A 21,385-nucleotide genomic window follows, 5' to 3' on the forward strand; every position below is an offset into this window, starting at 1 on the left:
GAACCGTGTCCCCTGCATCGGCAGGCGGACTCTCAACCACTGCGCCACCAGGGAAGCCCCCTGGGTTCTTTTAAATTCATGTTTTGACATTCTTATGTTTCTTAACTGCATTTTTATGCTTTTCTCTTGACACCTCAAGCTTGTTTCCAGAACCTGTCACCACCAATCTCTAGTCTGATCCAGTTGGGTATAGTGGAATTGATTTGTTTTGAGTGAAGTTGTGGGGTCCTTGAACTTCAATGGTATGACGCTTATTTTCCTGTAGTTTAGGATGTGGATAGTGGACTAAGCCAGCTACTCACTAAATGTTTTGCTAAAATACAAACAGTTGTGCCTCATTGTAAAAAGCCTCATTGTTTTCCTTATGTCCAAAAATAGATAATAGAGAAAGCGATTTGTTCAGAATTGAAGACAGATTTGTGAGTTCCAGGGTCACAAAGAAGAAATTTATGTAATCCTCTGTTATTCTCGATTTAGATGTGGAATTTCCCAATGACTATCCATCAGGTTGTCTTCTGGGCTGTGTGGACCTAACTGACTGCTTGTCCCAGAAGCAATTTAAGAATCAGGTGAGTAAAGAGTATTTCTCTGGGACAGATGCTTTGTTTGCCACAGTAGCTGACCTGTAGATCCTTCAACTCAGAGTATCCTGTAGATAGTAAGGAGCTAGAAACTGAATTTAGACATGTGAGGAGAATCTTCTAAGGAGGGAATATTGGGGAGAGAAAAGACCATGGGAGAAATGGAAAAAATTTAGTGATGCTTTGGTCCCTAGTGTGTGGAGGACTGGCACATATACATTTCTGCCTAAAAAGCTATTGCCACAATCCAGCTAATAGTGTGGAGTCCTCACCCCTTAATAAAACTTCTGCTCTTGGCAAAGAAATCCTTCATTATTCCTTGAATTATTTCAGTTAGGTAGTGGTAATGGTAGAATTTGTTATTACTTACTCTGGAACGTTTGGTCCAGACCAGAGAATTCATGAAAGACAAGTATGTTTGAACTCTGATTGCCTGGACCGTGCCAGCTTTGGGTGTGTGTGTGTGTTTGTATGAACATATTGTATGTATGTATTTTTATTTATTTTGATTACTGAAGATTGAACTGACATAACTAGAGTACATTTTTGAACAGCAGAGGGAGCTGAAGGACTTTAGCTTAATTGGAAAATTCTTGAAATTGAGCCTTATGTTTAGTCTAGCAGGAATCCACAGTGGGAAAGTCCATCCTTAAAGCCTAAAAAGTCTTACTTAACATTGTGGTTTTCCTGTTTTTTGAACAGTTACTTTACGCAATAGCGGTTCCATCACTGTGCTTAAGAACATATTCTTCAGCTTAATTTTCTCAGTAAATTCTTTGCTTTGCAGACTCTTCTGTAACTTTCATTACTGCTATTAGTGTCTGCTTTTTTAAAAAATAGGTGTATTTATTTATTTATTTTTGGCTGCGTTGGGTCTTCGTTGCTGCACGCAGGCTTTCTCTAGTTGCGGCGAGCGGGGCCTACTCTTCATTGCGGTGCGCAGGCTTCTCGTTGCAGTGGCTTCTCTTGTTGCGGAGCATGGGCTCTAGGCACGCGGGCTTCAGTAGTTGTAGCACACGGGCCCAGTAGTTGCGGCTCGCGGGCTCTAGAGCACAGGCTCAGTAGTTGTGGCGCACGGGCTTAGTTGCTCCGCTGCATGTGGGATCTTCCCAGACCAGGGCTTGAACCCATGTTCCCTGCATTGGCAGGCAGATTCTTAACCACTGCGCCACCAGGGAAGTCCCAGTGTCTGCTTTAAAAAAAGAAAACAAAACAAAATACTCTTCCCATCCATCTCACTCTCTCTGTTCGTTCCTCACAGGTTTTAGCCAGTAATTATTATCCCTCTAGTTTTCTGTCTCTTTTTTTTTTTTTTTTTTTTTTGTGCCGCGCCGTGCAGCGTGCATGATCTTAGTTCCCCGACCAGGGATCTGCACTGGGAGCACAGTCTTAACCGCTGGACCACCAGGGAAGTCCCTCTAGTTTTCTGTCTTTCATTTTCTTGTGGATTGCCTCCTCAGCCCTTTTCTGATTACTTTATGTATATGAGTACAGTGCTTGCGTTTTGGTGTGAATTTTGTGTGTGTGTTTTTTTTTAACATCTTTATTGGAGTATAATTGCTTTACAATGGTGTGTTAGTTTCTGCTGTATAACAAAGTGTGAATTTTGACTCCGACCCTTTTGTTCTGCTCTTAGTACCTGATCTAGACCTAGGCAAAAGTGTAGATACCTGGAGGCCCTTTGTTTTCCACACGCTTGTGCCTGTTCTATCTATGGACCTTTTGCTGATTTTTTTCAATGTCTTCTTTTCTCTCCTCCCTTTTTTTCCTTCTAGAAGTAATAATTGTAAAAATTCCTTACATTGGTGTAGGCTTTACAGTTTTAGAGACTCATGAAGAGCTTAGTATCACTTGATGTATTATATTTTCTTATGAGGATATTTGCATTCTAAAAGAGAACCCAGGAGCATCTGGCAGTATGGGTGGTGTTTTGGCCAGGGGCCTTCCCTTACTATTTCATTTGTTGATCAAGCAGACCACCACTTGATACAAGGTCAAATGAATTCAATTTCTAGGCAGTTAACCAATCTTCTTTCTGCCACAAATTTGTGTTGAGAAGGGTAGGGGGCTGTAATCCTAATCTATAGAGTACCACAAGGCTTATGGGAATTAGAAATATAATTAACAAAACAAATCTTTTTGGTTTCTCAAGGGTACCTCTCTTTCAGGTCAGCATGATACTCTTACCTGAGCTTATATTCTGTCTTTTATCCTGAGGATGCTGAGGGCAGCACATAGAAATGTAGGAATCCTCCCATATGTTCCCAGCTGGAGGTCCTGGCAACTCTTTATGAATTTCCCTGATGTGTATGACATTAGAATATCCTAAAATGCCAAAAGCCACGAGGTTTCATCAAACAGGAGCCCCATATCCATTTTCCCTATGGTCAGCTTTTCTGTGGCTTTTCCCCATTGTTTCTTTTCTGTGTTTGAGAGTAGCACATGAATGTATTCAGAATTGATATTAGCCCTATTTGGGGATTATTTATTGAGTGAGGATCTTACCACTTTTAAAGGTCGTAGCTTTGCTGTTTGGCTGTCTTTTGGAAAATGTCTCAAGCACCTTTGGTAATCTACCTGTCTCTGTTTGAGCTAGGGTTCTGTGATGTAAGAATTGTGATTGCTTAGTCTGTTTTACCAATGTTATTCTCGTTTTTTCAAGAATGAGTTGAGAGTTTAGGAGTAATACCCCTAGACTAGCATTTCCTGAACTATTCCATGGCATAGGTGTTCTCTGAAAAAAAAGGGGGGTGAGGGGTTTCTGTTGACACACACATTTGGAAAATTTATTTGGATTAAACAAATTTGTTTGTTTACTGCAGAATTTCTCAGAGCCCTGAATGTGCTGGTGTGCATTTTGACTCTGATACAATTCTCTAATTTATCTGGTAGATGTAATATGCAGTGTTCTCATACCTTTCTGACAACAACAGCCCCCACCAACATATTTGCATACTAGTATCTTGTGGTATATATATAGTTAGCAAGTGCTAGCCTAAGTATGTTTGGGTTTTTTTGTCCTCATAGGTCGGTTCACTGAGGGAGAATGATCCAGGAAACAGTTTCCTGACTTATGTCTTCTTTCTGCATCTTCACACTCATTCCTCATCACCCAGCTGAATTGCATTTTCCTTTTTTTTTTTTTTTTTTTTACTTTTTTGGCTGCACTGCGGGGCCTGCAGGATCTTAGTTCGCTGACCAGGGATCGAACCCGTGCCTCCTGAAGTGGAAGTGCGGAGTCCTAACCTCTGGACTACCAGGGAAGTCCCGTATTTTCTTTGAAAACCAGTGTGTATCTAGTAATTTTTATTTCAACTGAAACTAATCTCCTGTGTGACTTGGAACCATGTTTTAATTCTCCATCTTGTTCCTAACATTTTCCTTCCCCAAAGAAACTCAGTAATTTACTTCCTGACCTTTCATTCTTGGCCTTTCTTTGATAAGTTAAAATATACTAAGCCCTCACTATTTTTGGCATAGAGTGATCATTTAGTTCCTTAAAAAAAAATAACAGAAAAGGTTTTATTAGTGGTTGTTTAAAATCAAGTGCACCACACTATAAGTGGCTTTAAAAATATGTGCTTAAAGTGCTTTCCCCTGAGCTAAGAACTCATCTTCCTTTTATCTTCTAAAAGTAGTATGGCTGGCATGGCTGATGTGTGCCAGAAAAAAATCCTGCTAGACCATCAGTCCTCCTGAGTAATGGCAGGGGATCTACCTAAACAAGGTAGGAATGATACAGCAAAGGCTGTAGGCTCAACTCAGGAAAGAAAGGTAGGTGAGAGCCGTCTAGTTAAAACTTCTCCTGTACTCCCCTGGAAGAAGCCCATGCCTTGCCAGGGTTTTATCTGCCAGCAGCAGATGTAAGCTCTCAAAAACAGCAGGGAGGATGTTGACTGCAACAATGCATCAAGGCTGTGGTTTGTAACCTCAATAGTAAGGCAGTTAAAACCTTTTTTTTAACAAAGACATTTTGATTGCCAAATCCATAACCATTAGCAGCTGTGGTTTGAACAGTTCTCTAGACCTAACAAGTTGTCAAACAGAAAGTTGAGTTGGTGGCTTTTGTTTCTATGTGTCTGTATTGTGTTTGTGCTATTTATATCTCTGCCTTCAATAGAAAATCTGATTTGTCTGAAATCTCTGAGGTCATTGATTATTCTACTTCTTTTGTACTGAATCCATTCTTCTCCTGCCAGCTTACTGACCTTTTAGTCTGTTTGATCTTATGGCTTTTGTAATAGCCAAGATCCTGTATTTAAGGAATTACGCTGAGGCAGTTCTACTGCAGGGTGCCTACAAATTGACATCAGCAAAAGAATTACTGTCTTCCAGTGGGGAAGAGAGTATTACTTGTTCCTTTTTATATGAGTATCCATGCGATACAGATCTTCAGGAAGATCGCATATATCACTTCATGTGTGGAAATCATCAGCTTCTATCACCAAAGGATTGTCTGTAAGTCTGAGGGATGAGAAATTAGAGAATGAAGGAAATAATAGTCAATATTCAAACCCGGCATTGGCGTTGAAAAATGCAGAGTCCCCAAATTCTCTTTTAAATTATGTGAAAATGTCCTCTCTCTTTTACTAAGAAACCTGCCAATTCATAGACCTAAAATGTATGATTCCTAAGGGATTGTGAGGGCTGCATCTGAGACCCAACAAAGGGGGGAACTGTGTGTCTGCAACAGCTAGCTCAACCCTAAGCAGTTCTTTAACATCACAGCTCACTTGAGGGAGACAGGGAATGTATTTTCAGAATTCTCATGAAGACTAGAATATTTACTTGAGTTTCTAGGTCAGAACAGACTGTCTTTAGAGTTGTTTGCAGCCTGGGTATCAAGTGCCCACTTGATGAGTTGAGGACAGCCATGCTCATTTTTAAATAATCCAGGAAGCATTATGGTTTCTGTTTCTTTTTTTTAATTAAAAAATATATATATTTATTTATTTGGCTGCATTGGGTCTTTGTCGCTGCATGCGGGCTTTCTCTAGTTGCGGCGAGCAGGGGCTACTCTTCGTTGCGGTGCGCAGGCTTCTCATTGTGGTGGCTTCTCTTGTTGCAGAGCACAGGCTCTAGGTGCGTGGGCTTCAATAGCTGTGGCACACAGGCTCAATAGTTGTGGCTTGTGGGCTCTAGAGCACAGGCTCAGTAGTTGTGGCGCATGGGCTTAGTTGCTCTGTGGCATGTGGGATCTTCCAGCAGCAGGGCTCGAACCCGTGTCCCCTGCATTGGCAGGTGGATTCTTAACCACTGCGCGCCACCAGGGAAGTCCCATGCTTTCTGCTTCTTATCCTGAAGAGAAGAAGGGAATATTAGCACTCTTGTGCATTTATGTAAATTCTTTAATGTTTAGCTTTACATCTGAAAATGAACATATAATTTGTAAGATTTTCTTAATTATTTATATATCAATAAATACTTGAGTGCCTACCATAAATCAGACATTGTTTTAGACACTAAGAGAATCAAAAAGGTGAATCAGCCATGGGTTCTGTCCTCAGAATGTTTGAAAGACCACTAGGTAGATAAGATATGTATACAACCAAATTTGTAAACAAGCAAATACAAAATAAAAAGCAAAGATAACTGTCTTAAGAGAAGTAAGGACTGCCTCTGAGGAATTTAAAGGAGGGAAAGGTTGCTTCCAGGTGGGAGGAAGACTTCGGAATGTGGCTTTTTTTGTTTTTCCTACGGGGACTCAGTATTTCTTCAGGATAGATTCTGAGAAGTAGAACTTAAGGGTCTAAGATACATACGTTTAAACTTTGATACAAACTGGTAAGTTACCATTCTTAAAGAGGGATCTAATTTAAAATTCCACCGATGGTGTGAGTCTTTCCTATACCAATACCGTGACCAAAACTGGTTATTAATAATCAATTTAGGGCTTCCCTGGTGGCGCACTGGTTGAGAATCCGCCTGCCGATGCAGGGGACACGGGTTCGTGCCCCGGTCCGGGAAGATCCCACATGCCGCGGAGCGGCTGGGCCGGTGAGCCATGGCCGCTGAGCCTGCGCGTACGGAGCCTGTGCTCCGCAACGGGAGAGGCCACAACAGTGAGAGGCCCGCGTACAGAAAAAAAAAAAAAAAAAAGAATCCACCTTCCAATGCAGGGGACAGAGGTTCGAGCCCTGCTCCGGGAAGATCCCACATGCCGCGTAGCAGCTAAGCCCGTGCGCCACAACTACTGAGCCTGTGCTCTAGAGCCCACGAGCCACAACTACTGAGCCTGAGTGCCACAACTACTGAAGCCCGCTCACCTAGAGCCTGTGCTCTGCAACAAGAGAAGCCACCCAGTGAGAAGCCTGGGCACTGCAACGAAAAGTAGCCCCAACTCGCTGCTTAGCCCACGTGCAGCAACAAAGACCCAACAACACAGCCAAAAAAAAAAAATATTAATAATAATAATAAATTTAATTTCTGCTAATAAAGTGGGTGAAAACATATTTTGTTATTTTCATTTAATTTTCCTGATCATTGGTGACATTTATCATCTCTTCAAATATTTACTAGCCATTTATATATATATTATAAATTTTTTTTTTTTTTTAATTTATTTGTTTATTTATTTTTGGCTGCGATGGGTCTTCCTTGCTGCGCATGGGCTTTCTCTAGCTGTGGTGAGCTGGCTTCTCTTGTGGAGCACGGGCTCTTGGCATGTAGGCTTCAGTAGTGGTGGCACATCGGCTCAGTAGTTGTGGCTTGCGGGCTCTAGAGTGCAGGCTCAGTAGTTGTGGCACACAGGCTTAGTTGCTCCGCGGCATGTGGGATCTTCCCAGACCAGGGCTTGAACCCGTGTCCTCTGCATTGGCAGGCAGATTCTTATCCACTGCGCCACCAGGGAAGTCCCTATATATTTTTTAAAATTTATTTTTTTATTGAAGTATAGTTGATTTACAATGTTGTGTTAATTTTGGTTGTATAGCAGAGTGACTTGGTTATACACATATATCCATTCTTTTTTATATTCTTTTCCATTATGGTTTTTCCCAGGATATTGAATATAGTTCACTGTACTATACAGTAGGACCTTGTTGTTTAGCCATTCTATTGGGTTGGCCAAAAAGTTCATTCGGGTTTTTGTACGATGTTACGGGACAACCCGAACGAACTTTTGGGCCAACCCAATATATGTAATAGTTTGCGTCTACTAACCCCAAACTCCCAATCCATCCCTCCTCCACCCATCCTCCCCCTTGGCAACCACAAATCTGTTCTCTATGTCTGTGAGTCTGTTTCTGTTTTGTAGATAGGTTCACTTGTGCCATATTTTAGATTCCACATAAAAGTGATATCATATGGGGGCTTCCCTAGTGGCGCAGTGGTTGCGCGTCCGCCTGCCGATGCAGGGGAACCGGGTTTGCGCCCCGGTCCGGGAGGATCCCACATGCCGCGGAGCGGCTGGGCCCGTGAGCCATGGCCGCTGAGCTTGTGCGTCCGGAGCCTGTGCTCCGCAACGGGAGAGGCCGCAGCAGAGGGAGGCCTGCATACCACAAAAAAAAAAAAAAAAAAGTGATATCATATGGTATTTGTCTTTCTCTTTCTGACTTCACTTAGTATGATAATCTCTAGTTGAATCCATGTTGCTGCAAATGGCATTATTTTGCTCTTTTTTATGGCTGAGTAGTATTCCATTGTATGTATGTACCACATCTTCTTTATCCACTCATCTGTCAATGGACATTTAGGTTGTTTCCACATCTTGGCTATTGTAAATAGTGCTGCTGTGAACATAGGAGTGCACGTATCTTTTTGAATTATGGTTTTGTCCAGGTATGTGCCCAGGAGTGGGATTGCTGAATCATGGTAATTCTGTTTGTAATTTTCTGAGGAACCTCATACTGTTTGGAATAGTGGCTGCATCAACTTAAATTCCCACCAACAGTGTAGGAGGGTTCCTTTTTCTCCATACCCTCTCCAGCATTTGTTATTTGTAGACTTTTAAATGATGGCCATTCTGACTGGTGTGAGGTGGTAGTTCATTGTAGGTGTGATTTGCATTTCTCTAACAATTAGCAATGTTGAACATGTTAGGAATGTGGCTTTTGAATTAGCCTTGAAGCGTATTAATGATAAAATCTATCACTTTTTGATCAGTTATTATGTGCCAGACCTATTACGTATGTTATTTTCTAATCCTCACAACAACTTGATACCAAGCAAGGTATCGTTACTCCTCTTTTAGAGATGAGAGAACTTAAGACTCAGAGTTAAGATAACTTGTGTACTGTCAGTCAGTAAATGGTAGAATTGGGGTTGCTGTTCAAGTCTTCCTACTTCCATGGTAGGAAAGCATATTCTAAGGGAGAAGGAGTAATGTGAGGTGGAAAGTCATGGGCCTGTGTGGAGAATAATAGCAAACCACTTTGTTGAATGGAAAGGTTTGTTGTGGTCATATGGTAGATAGCTTTGAGTGATAGGCTACAGAGGTAAGACTTTTTTCTCTAGTCCGTTGTGGGATCAGGGAGGGGTGTTTTGAAGGTCATCGGAGCCAGAAAATGAACCTGGCAGCAATGTGGAAGATGGATTGCAGTGAAGAGACTGAAGGTGGGAAGTCTAGTGAGGAGACACCTGTCATCCAGGTTGGATATATTTTTAAAATCTGTTCTAGGAAATGCCAGTGGAATGAGACAAGACAGGTGGGGACAGATGCAAGGTTTTATGTAGGTAGATTCAGTCACTTAATGTGACACCTTCATTTTACCTATAAGTAAACCCAGGCTTAGAGAGAAAGCAGTCTGCTTGATCTAGAAGGAATCTGCTGTAGCATTACAACCTTGCTATCTTTTTGAAATCTGTTGAACAGCTTCTTAGTTTGTTATCCAGTGTACTTTATGAACCAGGGGGCAAATTGCCTCCTAATTTAAGACGTTATTACTAGGAATATTATATAATCACACATTCAGCAAGTATTTATTGACCATCTGTCATGTGCCAGGCACTGTGCTAAAGATTAAGGATCTGGGGCTTCCCTGGTGGCACAGTGGTTGAGAATCTGCCTGCTAATGCAGGGGACACGGGTTCAAGCACTGGTCTGGGAAGATCCCACATGCCGCGGAGCAACTGGGCCCGTGAGCCACAACTACCAAGCCTGCGCGTCTGGAGCTTGTGCTCTGCAACAAGAGAGGCCACGACAGTGAGAGGCCCGCGCACCGCGATGAAGAGTGGCCCCCGCTCACCGCAATTAGAGAAAGCCCTCGCAGAGAAACGAAGACCCAACACAGCCAAAAATAAATAAATATATATATATATATTTTTTTTAAAAAAGATTAAGGATCTGGAGTTTTAACAAGATATTCCATCCCCTCTTGAACTTAAGCCTGCTAGAAGAGACTGAGACAAGAAAACCCAACTGTGATAATTATCATATGACCAAAGGAATGCGTAAAGGAAGGGATCTCACTTCTAACTCAGCTTGGCTGGAGGCAGGGTGGGGAGAGTGAAGAAACCTTCAAGAAAAAGGCAGTCCCTGAAGAAAGCAGAATTTATATCTTCCTCAATATACCTTCCTATGTCTCCATGCTTTTGTCCCCCATGAGAGTTCTATTCATTCTTTGAAAGAGCTCAGGTGTCCCTGTCTCCTGTAGAGTCTTCTCTGACCTCAACCCATTTCCTCCCTGACAGGATTAATCACTTCCTTCTCTGGGTTACTGTGTTCATATTTCTATTTACATTTTTAACCTTTTTTTTTTTTTTGGTAATTATATGTTCACGTGTAGTTCCTTTAGGTCACCATCTATGTCAGCTCACCTTGTTGTCTCCAGTGTCCTAGCATATAGCTTGGCAAATAGTAGGTGTTCACTTAACGGTGGTGGGGCAGGCACTGGTTGATATATGAAAAGCCTTAAATGCTGTGTGAAAGAATTTGACTTGTATTCTGAAGGCAACCATGTAAGTGATGTAATAAGATAATAAGTGTACATTTTAGAAAGATTGTTCTGGCAGCAGCAGGAAAGATGGACTGGATGAGGCAAGCCTGAAAACAAGTAGATGAGTTAGGAAATTATCATGATTGTCCAGGTGGAGGCATGATGGAGGCCAGCAACAATGCTCTGGCAGTTGAGTTGGAAAGAAAGGAACAGATGTTTGAAATGTTTAGGAGATAAAGTCTGTAGGACTTGGTGATTTGATTGGATGTGAAGGGTGAGAGAAAGAAGTCTAAGGTAAACTTTGGTTTCTGGCTGTGGTGAGGGCGTAAATGGTAGTACCATTAGTCTAGATGGGGGTATACATAAGAAGAGAATTTTCTTTTAAGGAAAATGACTGTTTAAAATAAAGGAGCTTGGGCTTCCCTGGTGGCGCAGTGGTTGAGAATCCGCCTGCCGATGCAGGGGACACGGGTTCATGCCCCGGTCCGGGAAGATCCCACATGCCGCAGAGCGGCTGGGCCCGTGTGCCATGGCCACTGAGCCTGTGCGTCCAGAGCCTGTGTTCCACAACGGAAGAGGCCCCAACTGTGAGAGGCCCGCGTACCACAAAAAATAAATAAATAAATAAATAAAATAAAGGAGCTGTGTGGCAAAGGAAGCCTGTATTGTAGCAGTAAAGGAGAGATGTTCTGTAGTGTGTGATCGCCGTACAAAAATCAGTTTTTCTATGATTTTTCAGTTGGACTTTTAAAAATATTTTAATCTGTTTTGTTCTTAAAGACGTGTTATTTGATAAAGAGGTATTGTTGCTGTTAATAACACTATATTACTTGATAATGATCTTACCTTGTTATGTTAACTAGTGTCAAAGGATTCGCTGCGCTCTCCCTCGGTAGTTGTTCTCAGTTGAGTCAGACGAGCCATTGGGAGATAAAAATCTAAAATTGGCAGAGCCCTTAACAGAAGAGGAGTCTTAGCATTCTGAGATATTAGGGTAGATTTGAATGGTTAAGAACCTTACGATGTAGTATCTTTAAGAGCAATTTTCTTTTGGTTCTCACTAGTTTAAGTTGGAGTGAAAGCCTGCTATATGCAAATGAAGACCCAAAAAAAATTGTCATGAAAAACAAAAAAAACCACAAAAATAATTGTCATGAATGGGTGATTCCCATTTAGGTGTTGAAGAATCAGGGCAGAAAATCTATGAGGTTAATTTTAGAGAAAATATAAGTTCTTGGGTTCTTTTGTGTGTGGAGGTTTCAGTATAGATAGGATTCCCAAGGGCACAGAAAGTCATACTGGGACCAAGATACTGAAGCTGTGTGGTTTCAACCAGATCATCTTCCACAAGTGTCTGGAAGACCCAAAAGCTGCATCTTGCTTATCCCTTATTCCTCTTACCTGGAGCAAATATGGATGGTCTCTGTAGCATTGAGCTGGAACCCTCTGTATTTGCTACTACGCACATGATTTGCACTGGGTACTGGTACATGAGTTCAGCTATCCCACTTAGGGCCAGTTGGCATGATCTTTATCCAACTCCAGTCAAATATGCAGTAGTCATCTCAGCAAAGTATCATGATCAATATGTTAACTCTGATGTGAGAAAACTCTTATCCTCCAGTATAGTGGGGCCCAAGGTACTAGTTATCCTGTGAATACCTTGAATTGCTTTGAAGGAAAATGAGAACTATTTTTTTTTTAATGAGAACTATTTATCAGAGAATGCAGTTGCTTTCAGGATATGCTTCTTTGGATCTGTTGTGCTTGTGGCCTTTTTATCAGACTCATTTCCTTCTCTCTTTCTGAGTATTATCACCTCAATCTTCTTGGAGTTGGTTTTCAGCTAACTAGATTTCAGAGCCTGATTTCATGTCCTATCTAGTTCCTCAAAGTTCAGACCAAGAAAACCTACAGCAAATATATGTTCTTTGTCAATGAGTTTCTTCTTAAATGTTTGCTTTAGCTGTTAGTCCTATGGAGACAGGTGTAAGATTTATATATAGGTCATCTGGGTATTTGTTGGGAAGAGTGACATCATTTAGGACTTTCTGATCATTTCAGTACGAGGATTAAATGGAGGCTTGTGGAGTTGGTGAAAAGGCCCACTTGGCTCTGAGTCAGTAGTGGTTGCCAAAAACCACTAAACTTCTTTTTTTTTTTTTTTTTTTTTTTTTTGCGGTATGCGGGCCTCTCACTGTTGTGGCCTCTCCCGTTGCGGAGCACAGGCTCCAGACGCGCAGGCTCAGTGGCCATGGCTCACGGGCCCAGCCGCTCCGCGGCATGTGGGATCTCCCCGGACCGGGGCACGAACCTGTGTCCCCTGCATCAGCAGGCGGACTCTCAACCACTGAGCCACCAGGGAAGCCCCACTAAACTTTTTTTTTCTCTTATGAAAATGGCAAGAGAAATGTTTTCTAGATGACTGGTGAACAATTTCCCTCTGGATTGGAGAAGAAAATGGCTGTTTAGTAGTTAATTATCTGTTGTGTTAGACAGCTATGAAACTTAGGAGGCATGAAAGAAGAGTAGGCCCATCTCCCACAGTCATCAGGCTGGAAACCAGGTTATAGGAGTCATGTTATTGAAGACAAGAACAGCAGCGTCCTGAGGAGTCTGTTACTGAACTTAAATGGTTGCTTTGGGTTGCTTGGTCTTATAACCCACATTCCCTATCCTATATATTGTGCCATCTCAGTGACCCTTAGTCTAGCATCCTCTCTAAATTGGATATGACATCGAGAGTTTATTCACGTTCTTCACAAATATGAACCTCCTTTTTCTTAATTTACTCTTTCTTTGAGTCAGCTGCATTTTAGTCTTTTGACTTTCAAACCAAAAATCCCTTTCTTGTAAGTCTTGTTGGTGTTTAATGTGGTCTGTCATGTCTAAGACCCAGTTGCAGAGATTATACTTTTTTGCAGGTACTGAGGCTCTGCCAAGCTGACTTTGCTTTAATGCATTTTACTGTGAAAAAGAATCCCTTCTCCCAACACATAGACCTTACTTTTCTTTATTCCTGTAGGCTTCTTTGCACTTCAGCTCTGTTTCTTGTAAGCCCCCTGAAGTTTAGTGATAGACCTTGGGAAAAGGAATATTCACATGAAACTTGGATTTAGATTCATCTGGGAAAGTTGATTTTAGTTGTTATCTTTATTGTAAGGCATGAATGGGTCCAAGGAACCTCTTGTTCTATAATTTCATTTATCCATCATTTTTCCCATTATTTGACATTTTCTTACCCTGTTAATATATGTCAGGGTAGTTTTCATTAAACATAGGGCCTTACTGGCCATTTGCCAAGACACAAAAGTTCTAATTTAGCTTGAGGGATAACAGGTTACAGAGTAGCACCTGCTTTTATCTAGAGTTTAGTCCTAAGAGTGTCCAGTTCCCAGCATGTGCATATTTAACATTGTTAAGATAACTTAAAAGCACAAGTTGGTAAATTTTTTTGTTCTTTCATCCAACAAATATTTATTGATTGCCTACTATGTGCCAGGCATGATTCTAGGTGCTGAGGAGTAAACAAAACAGACAAAAGATCCCTGCCTTTGTGGAGCTTTTATCCTAGTAAGGAAAGTCCAAATTTAAAAATTTAAGTAAGTGAATTACATAGTATCAGATGGTAAGTGCTGTAGAAAAAAAATAAGGTAGGAGATGGGGGTTAAGAGTGCCAGAAGACCCACTATGAAGTTGACATATAAACAGAGTCCTGAAGAAAGAGAGAGGAAACCATGTAGATACCTAGCAGGGAAAGCATCCCAGGAAGAGAGGTAAGCAAGTACAAACATCCAGAGGCAGGAACAAGGAAGCCTGTGTGGCTGGAGTGGAAAGTGGGGAGAGTAGTAGGAGAAGGCATCAGAGAGGAAATGGGGGCCAGATTGTCTAGGGACCTGTAGGTCATAGTGAGGACTTAGTCTTTTATTCTGACTGATGAAAAGCCATTGGAGAGTTTTAAACAGGGGAGTGACATGATCTGATATATTTTTTAAAAATAGCTCAGGCTGCTATGTTGAGAATAGGCAAGAGGGAGGTTAAGGGCAGAAACAGAGAAACCAATTAGGAAGTTATTGTGGTAATCCAGGGAGACATTGTGATGGCCTGGACCAGGGAAGTAGCAAAGGAGGTCTTAAGAAGTGGTGAGTTATTGGGTATCTTTTGAAGGTGGAGTTAACAGGATTTCCCAGGTTGGTTGTGGGGTTTTTGGCCTGAACAACTAGAAAGATGGCATAGCTATTTATTTTAAAGGGGTATGAATAAGAGAGGGGCAGGTTTGGAAAGGAAATCCAGGACCTTGATTTTTTATTTTATTTTATTTTAATTGTGGTAAATATACATAACATAAACTTACCGTTTAAACTATTTTTAACTGCACAATTCAGGGGTATTAAGTACATTCACAGTGTTGTGCAACCGTCCATCTCCAGAAGTTTTCATCATCTCAAACAGAAACTTTGTACCCAGTGAATACTAACTCCTCTTTCCTCCTTCCCCCAGCCCCTAGTAACCTCTATTATACTTTCTTTCTGTATGAATTTATCTTTTTTTGCTTGTGGGATCTTAGTTCCCCGACCAGGGATTGAACACCAGCCCTGGCAGTGAAAGCACCAAGTCCTAACCACTAGACCACCAGGGAATTCCTGAATTTGTCTATTCTAAGTATCTCACATAAGTAGACTCATATAATATTTGTCCTTTTGTGTATGGTTTATTTCACTTAGCATAATTTTCCTAGGTTCATTCATGTTGTAGCATGTATCAGAATTTCATTCCTTTTTAAGGCTTAATAATATTCCATTGTATGTATATGCCATATTTTGTTTATCCATTTATCTACTGTTAGACATTTGGATTGTGGAAACCATTGGCTATTGTGAATAATGCTGCAGTGAACATTGGTGTACAAATATCTGAATCCCACTTTCAGTTCTTTTGAGTATATACCTAGAAGTAGAATTGCTGGATCATACGGTCATTCTACGGTTAACTTTTAAAAGAACCACCGAACTGTTTTTCACAGCAACTGCACCGTTTTACGTTCACACCAGCAATGCACGAGGGTTCCAGTTTCTTCACATCCTTACCCATGCTTGTTATTTTTCCTGTTTTTTATTTCTGTTTTGTTTTATAATAAGGCATCCTAGTGAGAGTAAAGTGGTATCTCATTGTGGTATTGATTTATATTTACAGGACCTTATTTTTTTCCTGTTTTATTGTGATATAATTGTGTGTAACATTGTATTAGTTTAAGGTTGTACAACATGAAGATTTGATATGTGATCTATATATTGCAAAATGATTACCACAGTAAGTTTAGTTAACATCCATCACCTCTCCTAGTTACAAATTCAGGACCTTATTTTTTAACTTTGAGACTGAAGGAAATAGCCAAGGTTGTGAATGTAGAGAGAGGTGAGGTCTGAGGTTTAACTCTTGAAGTACTCGAGCATTTAAAGGATGGGGAAATGAGGAGCAGTCAGTGAAGAAGCAACACCAGAAGAATTGTATCCTGGAAGCAAAGTGAGGAATGTGTTCAAGAAGGAGGGAGAGAAGAATTCTGTCAAGTTCTACATAAATCAATTAAGATGAGGACTGAGAATTGATCGTTTGATTTGCCAGCATGGAAATGAACGATAACCTTTACAAGAACAGTTTTGGTGGAGTGATGGGAGTGAAAGCCTCTCTATAGTGAATTCAAGAACAAATAGGAGACGAATTTGAGGCAGAGTGTATAGATAATCTTTTAATGAATTTTGTTTTGAAAGGAATCTGAGAAATGGAGCAGCAGCTGGAGGAGAATGTGGGATCTGGGGAGTTTTTGTTTTATGGCAGACATTATAGAAACTATGTTTGTTAATGGGATTGATCCAGTAGAGAGAACATTTATTGATGTGGAAGAAAGAGGAGTGAAATGGCTTGTAGTTTTGGAAAAGCAGAGCTGTGAAGTCCTGGCAGGTTTGTCCTCTGCCTTGACACTCTCTAAGACACAGAGAAGAGAGAGCAGGAAAATTGAAGAGATGTGAATGATGACTGTTGCTGCTCTGGCCTCTGTAGAATTAGGTTTAAAGAAATTGATGGCAGCCTCTGGTTTTATTTGTCCCAAAGCACCTCAACAGTAACAGCTGACCCTGCTTTTCTTTGCATTCTAAAGATCCAAAGATCAGGAAAGAAGAAAGTTTCTCCTTCCATCTTTAGTCTTTATTTTCTACCATGAGCATTTTGAATGTTCATGTGAATATAATTGTGTGTGCCTGTGAATATAAATGTGGCTGATACTTGATATTAAGCTATGTTTTGTCAAAGTACATGCCACACCTGTCCCACACAGAAACCCATGGTATGTGGGCAGGACTAAAAGCCACTGTAAATCCCTTGTTTCTTCACAGCATTAGGACAGAGTAGTCAGTAAAGAAGTTACCTGTTTATGCTTCCACTAGTTACAGAGACATTTGAATTTTCTTATTTATTTTACTGAAGCCTCCATTTTTACTGTAAAGCCTTTTATATCTTAGAGGACACATCTTAGCAGGTGAATAAGAGTGGAAAATAATTTCATACTTTTTAATTACTAGGAGAAAGGCTCCTCCGGTGATGAAGCCTGACCCACAGCCATAGTCAGCTTTTGAGTAGTATTTATCCAACATGCTAAACACAAGACATCCCAAGATAGGAAATAATGAAGTACCTGGTCAGTTGGGCATTGCTAGAGAACAATTACTGCCAACCCCAGTTGTTCCTTAAGTTGTGATTGTGTGGCCAGATAGTCTTACTCCACGTTCTGTGTCTGTCTTTGCAGAAGGAGTGAAAGTCCTAAGTATTCACACAGATTTGTTTTGTGATATGAGATCCAAAGGAGGCTTCTAAATTATTTTCAGAATTGCTCTACCATTACCTTTTCACCCTAAGTGAGTCTGGAATGCATCCAGCAAAACAACTTTGGCATGTTCATACCTTTCAGAATGAATCATCTTCCTTCCCTTTAGTGAGAGAGGGGCTCTGTTGATTGTTTCTGGCAGAATTTCCACAAATGTTCTATTTTTCTTAAATCTTCCACTGTTTCACTTGAGCTGAACCTGGGGGTACCTGATGTTCCTGAAGGAGACCTCTGAATCTCCCAACTCACAGTCACTTATATTGGAAGACTAGTCAGTTTTGATTCTCTGGGAAGATGTCAGGCATCTTTTTTAAGATGTTGTTTCCATTATAGGAAGTCACAGATGGTGGGCAAAAGACTGTATAAGAATACTGTGCTAAAGCCTGGGGAAAGTTGAAGGTTTGTTCTTGCTTACTGAGCATAATCCTCTTTACCTGACTGTGTAATGGAGAGTACTATTATCAGAGTGTTGAGGTGGATTCTGGGACATCCTTTGATCTCCTTGAAATTCAAAATTTGTTCCAACTAGCCTGAACTTTTTATTTTTATATTTCACAGTATCCAGACATGAGTCAAGAATCTGATTCTCCATTTGTTTTCATCTGCACAAATCCCCAGGAAATGATTGTGAAGTTTCCTATTAAAGGAAGTCCAAAAATCTGTAAGTCTCAAGCTTTGATGGTCTAATTTTTTTCTTTTTGTCTTGAATCTCACTTGTTTAACTTAAAAATTTTTTTCTCTTTTTACCCTGTTCTATGTCATCTCAAATATTTGGAGGATTAGTAAAATTCTACTTACCAGATACCTGAAACTAATACAACATTGTTAATCAAATATACTTCAATAAAAAAATTCTATTTATCAATAACTTTAATGTTAGGTTAACTACAGTATAGCCTTTCCAAAATATACCTCGATCCACAATTATTGGTATATGAGTGAATCACTCTAAACTTCCATTTAGGACCCCATTACCTTTAAAATCCTATTTGTCAGCCAAAAGAGTACGTTTGCCCCACTGTACTGTTCTTATTAAAGGAAGTATTAAGCCAGTGCCAGTGGCAACATTGTCATTTATCCATTGTTCTTCAGTATTCAATCTGAGAATAAGACTTAACTTTTTAAGTGTCTATTTTTGAATTTCTATTTTGGAGGTACCACTTCCCACTATTCCCTTGATTACTGCTTCCTAGAGCTCTGCTCTACCCCTTGCTTTTCATCCTCTTTTTGAAATCTCCTGATGATTTTCTTTTCTGTAATGTTTGCTTTTATGTGTTTGTGATTATAGTACCCTCTGCATATTCACTTCTTAGGAAGTGCTTGTGACTTGATTCTTTCAACTTCCAACTCTTCTTCAACTCCCAACTTCTCTTCCTCTGTCTAATCCTACAGCAGCCTCTTCCATTTCCAAGGAATCTCAAGAAACATATAGTGGTGGTCCTCTTTGCCTAACTTCCCTTTTTTTTTTAAAATAAATTTATTTATTTTTGGCTGTGCTGGGTCTTCATTGCTGTGCGCGGGCTTTCTCTAGTTGTAGCCAGCGGTGGCTACTTTTTGTTGCGGTGCACAGGCTTCTCATTGTGGTGGCTTCTCCTGTTGTAGAGCATGGGTTCTAGGCGCACGGGTTTCAGTAGTTGTGGCTCGCGGGCTCTGGAGCGCAGGCTCAGTAGCTGTGGCGCATGGGCTTAGTTGCTCTGCGGCATGTGAGATCTTCCCAGACCAGGGATTGAACCTGTGTCCCCTGCATTGGCGGGAAGATTCTTAACCACTGCGCCACCAGGGAAGTCCCTAACTTCCTTTTAAAAACAACATCAGCGGAGGAGCTTCAAGATGGCGGAAGAGTAAGACGTGAAGATCACCTCCCCACAAATACATCAGGAATACACCTACATGTGGAACAACTCCTACAGGACACCTACTGAATTCTGGCAGAAGACCTCAGACCTCCCAAAAGGCAAGAAACTCCCCACATACCTGGGTAGGGCAAAAGAAAAAAGAAAAAACAGAGACAAAAGAATAGGGAGGGGACCTGCACCAGGGGGAGGGAGCTGTGAAGGAGGAAAGGTTTCCACACACCAGGAAGCCCCTTCGCGGGCGGAGACTGTGGGTGGCAGAGGGGGGAGCCACGGAGGAGAGCGCAGCAGCAGGGTTGCAGCGGGCAAAGCAGAGAGATTCCCGCACAGAGGATCGGTGGCGACCAGCACTCACCAGCCTGAGAGGCTTGTCTGCTCACCCGCTGGGACAGGCGGGGGCTGGGAGCTGAGGCTCGGGCTTCGGAGGTCGGATCCCAGGGCGAGGACTGGGGTTGGCTGCATGAACACAGCCTGAAGGGGCTAGTGCGCCGCGGCTAGCCGGGAGGGAGTCCGGGAAAAAGTCTGGTGCTGCCGAAGAGACAAGAGACTTTTTCTTGCCTCTGTTTCCTGGTGCGCGAGGAGAGGGGATTAAGAGCGCTGCTTAAAGGAGCTCCAGAGATGGGCACGAGCCGTGGCTATCAGCGCAGACCCCAGAGATGGGCATGAGACGCTAAGGCTGCTGCTGCAGCCACCAAGAAGCCTGTGTGCAAGCACAGATCACTCTCCACACCTCACCGCGAGGGCACCTGTGCAGCCCGCCATGGCCAGGGTCCCGTGATACAGGGACAACTTCCCCGGGAGAACACACGGCGCGCCTCAAGCTGTTGCTACGTCCCGCCGGCCTCTGCCGCTGCGGGCTCGCCCCGCATTACGTACCCTTCCCTCCCCCCGGGCCTGAGTGAACCAGAGCCCCCGAATCAGCTGCTCCTTTAACCCCATCCTGTCTGAGTGAAGAACAGACATCCTCAGGCGACCTACATGCAGAGGCAGGTCCAAATCCAAAGCTGAACCCCAGGAGCTGTGCGAACAAAGAAGAGAAAGGGAAATTTCTCCAGCAGCTTCAGGAGCAGCGGATTAAATCTCCACAATCAACTTGATGTACCCTGCATCTGTGGAATACCTGAATAGACAACGAATCACCCCAAATTGAGGAGGTGGACTTTGGGAGCAACGATATATGTATATTTTTCCCTTTTTCTCTTTTTGTGAGTGTGTATGTGTATGCTTCTGTGTGTGTTTTTGTCTGTATAGCTTTGCTTTTACCATTTGACCTAGGGTTCTATTTGTCCGTTTTGTTTGTTTGTTTGTTTTAGTATAGTTTTTAGCACTTGTTATCATTGGTAGATTTCTTTTTTGGTTTGGTTGCTCTCTCTTTTTTTTTATTACTTAAAAATTTTTTTTGAAGAATTTTTTATTTTAATAACTTTATTTTATGTTATTTTATTTTATCTTCTACTTTCTTTCTTTCTTTTTTTTTCTCCCTTTTATTCTGAGCCGTGTGGATGACAGGCTCTTGGTGCTCCAGCCAGGCATCAGGGCTGTGCCTCTGAGGTGGGAGAGCCAAGTTCAGGACACTGGTCCACAAGAGACCTCCCATCTCCACGTAATATCAAATGGCGAAAATCTCCCAGAGATTTCCTTCTCAACTCCAAGACCCAGCTCCACTCAACAACCAGCAAGCTACAGTGCTGGACACCCTATGCCAAACAACTAGCAAGACAGGAACACAACCCCATCCTGAGCAGAGAGGCTGCCTAAAATCATAATAAGGCCACAGAAACCCCAAAACACACCACCAGACATGGACCTGCCCACCAGAAAGACAAGACACAGCCTCATCCACCAGAATACAGGCACTAGTCCCCTCCACCAGGAAGCCTACACAACCCACTGGACCAACCTTAGCCACTGGGGACAGACACCAAAAACAACGGGAACTACGAACGTGCAGGCTGCGAAAAGGAGACCCCAAACACAGTAAGTTAAGCAAAATGTCTTCTGAGAAGACAGAGAAACACACAGCAGATGAAGGAGCAAGGCAAAAACCCACCAGACCTAACAAATGAAGAGGAAATAGGCAGTCTACCTGAAAAAGAATTCAGAATAATGATAGTAAAGATGATCCAAAATCTTGGAAATAGAATGGAGAAAATACAAGAAACGTTTAACAAGGACCTAGAAGAACTAAAGAGCAAACAA

At 41.8% G+C, this 21,385-nt stretch overlaps 1 protein-coding gene across 1 annotated transcript in view; it reads left to right on the top strand.

Annotated features, from left to right (window-relative positions):
- Nucleotides 1-21,385, top strand: part of TRIP4 (thyroid hormone receptor interactor 4) — a 78,520-nt gene that overhangs the window by 46,229 nt on the left and 10,906 nt on the right. The window contains exons 11-12 of the mRNA XM_024128862.3: nt 478-569; nt 17,892-17,994. Coding sequence (XP_023984630.1) covers nt 478-569; nt 17,892-17,994 — 195 coding nt within the window. The remainder of the gene's footprint in view (nt 1-477; nt 570-17,891; nt 17,995-21,385) is intronic.

The sequence above is a fragment of the Physeter macrocephalus genome, chromosome 11 (assembly GCF_002837175.3).
Source record: "Physeter macrocephalus isolate SW-GA chromosome 11, ASM283717v5, whole genome shotgun sequence".
In the NCBI taxonomy this organism is placed as follows: domain Eukaryota; kingdom Metazoa; phylum Chordata; class Mammalia; order Artiodactyla; family Physeteridae; genus Physeter; species Physeter macrocephalus.